Source organism: Capsicum annuum, unplaced genomic scaffold (assembly GCF_002878395.1).
Source record: "Capsicum annuum cultivar UCD-10X-F1 unplaced genomic scaffold, UCD10Xv1.1 ctg61142, whole genome shotgun sequence".
In the NCBI taxonomy this organism is placed as follows: domain Eukaryota; kingdom Viridiplantae; phylum Streptophyta; class Magnoliopsida; order Solanales; family Solanaceae; genus Capsicum; species Capsicum annuum.
The window spans coordinates 1-2,622 of NW_025870020.1; the positions used below are offsets into that span (position 1 = coordinate 1).

General features: G+C 35.3%; 1 protein-coding gene across 1 annotated transcript; it reads right to left on the reverse strand.

The window, feature by feature from the left end:
• Window positions 1–1,574: 1,574 nt before the first annotated feature.
• On the reverse strand, window positions 1,575–2,522 carry LOC124893531. Its single transcript, XM_047404511.1, has 2 exons — window positions 2,023–2,522; window positions 1,575–1,953 (listed from the first exon to the last, which is right to left on the reverse strand). Exons 1-2 carry the CDS (start codon window positions 2,520–2,522, stop codon window positions 1,575–1,577), a joined length of 879 nt encoding a protein of 292 aa, XP_047260467.1.
• Between the last annotated feature and the right edge of the window lie 100 nt (window positions 2,523–2,622).

The following is a 2,622-nucleotide window of genomic DNA, read 5'->3' on the forward strand; positions in this document are numbered from 1 at the left end:
TCATATGCCTCGTCAATACTTCACACTCACAGTACATTGATAGGATTGCATTTCCGACATAGCACATGATATGATATCCTACATTAACAAGTGAGCCGTGTAATTTGCTTTCCGAATTTGAATGCAGCAACATCAAGTAAGAAAATATTGTATGTCTGAACAAGCAGCATAAGATGCATATTTTTTACAAACTCTAAACATGAGTAGAAAATGTCCATTTCACTTTGTCTTGATGAATGTTTGATCCTTTTAGAAGCACCGTGATCTGAAGTTCAGTCCACAGCAAACTGTTTTCAGTCAATCTTTCGAGTATTGAATATTGTCGACCTCAGCTTCAACGTACTTCCACTTCACAAGTATTACCACATAAATGAAAATACACAACAAAACAATTTCCTACAATTTTGTTTTTAGTTTGTGCACTTATTTACTCCCACACCGAATACTTAGTTTCCAACAAATATCAAGCTGATGCAATGCACCTCTCGGAGAGCTCTTCAAGAAGCCAGTCTTCAACAACCACCATGAAATAGTAAAGTTAACAGCCCGACCTTTTCATTTTTTAAAGTCGGTCAACACAGATGACACACTCCTATTTGCTTTCCCACCATTCACAACCTTACGTTTCTCCTTTCTCAGATCTCTCTTCACCAGAAGTACATAGGCTAGCCCATGTTCTGTGATATTTCAACAGAAACCCAGATCATCACACTGTTAGCTTATCATTAAATGTTTAGTCGCTCGACAAAAGTGAGAGTGAGTCACAGAACACCAAATTTAACAAACATAACACGGAAGTTGCCATTGTCTCAATGAATAACATCCTAAAGTGAGGATATCAATACCATTGTCTCGAAATTGACTTCCTAGTTCGAAAATAAAAATTCATACAAATGTGACGGTATGACTCCCACTTCCCTTTTCTTCTTCCTTCCATTTACGCAGCCCTCTATTATGTGATAACAAAGTAAGAAACAAATAGAAGCATAAAACAACAATAAAGCTAGACAAAGACGTGTAAGTATATATAAGCTGGTGGGACTTATATCATTGTAAGTAGAGTTATTCATGAGTACAAAAAATACATTATGATTACCATGTCTGTTCACAAAAAATAGTACAGTACTTCTACGTACTGCGTGAAAAACACCATTCCAACTTCAAAATAAAGAGCTTTACCATAATAATAACTCATATCATTGTTGAAGTAGAGCCAAATCTTTATTGACGATATCAATATCACAATGAAGTTGTAGAGGAAGATTTTCTTCTCTTTCTAGTCCATTTTTGTTCAAATGAGGCACTTTGTAATTATTGTCGCCACTATCTTTCATCACCTCAATCATACAAAATTGTAAAGTAAGAAATACATGATTGAGTTGTCTCGCTTTCATTTCATCGAAAGATCTTTCCACTGCTTCCACTAATTCATCAACATTTTTAGGAGCCTTTTGATATAGAAGACTTTGGATTGCTCTAAAATAACCAAGATCTAAAACATTTAAATCTGGACTGTTCGATGGTTGAAAACACAATCTAATGTCAAATCCATCTTGCCGGGCAGCTTCAATAAATCACAAATCATTGTTACCAATATGTGGCCTTGCATTATCTTGTTGTAAAAAGATAGGATTATTTGAATCGGAAGCTCGCCATTTTGCTCTAATAGTAGGAAGAACTTTCTCTATCAAGCAAGCTCTAGTGATATCTTTAGTTACTGACTGAATGGGCTTTGTTTCCATAGTTCCTGCTGTTCGATTTTTGCTATTCCACTTAGCTGGTTCCTTAACTACAAACGAAAAAATACCTATTTTTCGAGAAAACAACTCAATTCCATTTTCATCAAATCGAGGACGTGCTACAGCAGCCATAAACATAACTTTTGGAATAAAATTTTTACTTTTGTAAGAATGATACGGGTCTGGCTCATGCTCTCCAGGAAACAGGTAGTACCTTTCAACTTTTTTGGACAAAAAAAATCACTTTTCGTTGATATGAACATAATTAAACATATTCATAAACATGGGATTTCTGTGGATTGTATTCTGATCAATCATTGAGAGGCAGTATTGTAGTTGTACCTTTTTGTTTCCTTCGGTTAACTGAGGCTTGATGGAATTAGAACGTGGCCGAAGAGTTCCATCTTTCACATGCCGAAAGACGGTTGATTTTGGCAGGTTCATCGCAAAAGCCAGAGATCGAATACTTGTTTGACAACAAAGTGGAATTTCTTTGACTTGATTAATGTCGACTCCAATCCGTTTTCTTCCAACTTTACCTATAAGTCTTAAAGACACATCTAACGACGACATACCATTATCAACTGATGATTGACATTGTTTCCAAATGCGCTGAATAGTTCTTATTGATTTTTTGAACAACATCGCAGCTTGTGTTATTGATCCGTATTTAAGACTACCTTCCTTACTTTCTTTCAAAAGAAACTTTTCAATTGCTTGACGTTCTTCTAATCTCAATTGTTTATTTCTGAAGGTTGAGTCTATAGGTACGACGAACCTCATCTTTAGGGTAATAGCAAAAATAAGAGAGGAGATAAAAGGAAGAATTTGGAAATTATCCAAAACAAAAGAAAGGATACAGTAACCAGAAGATGCAAAATAA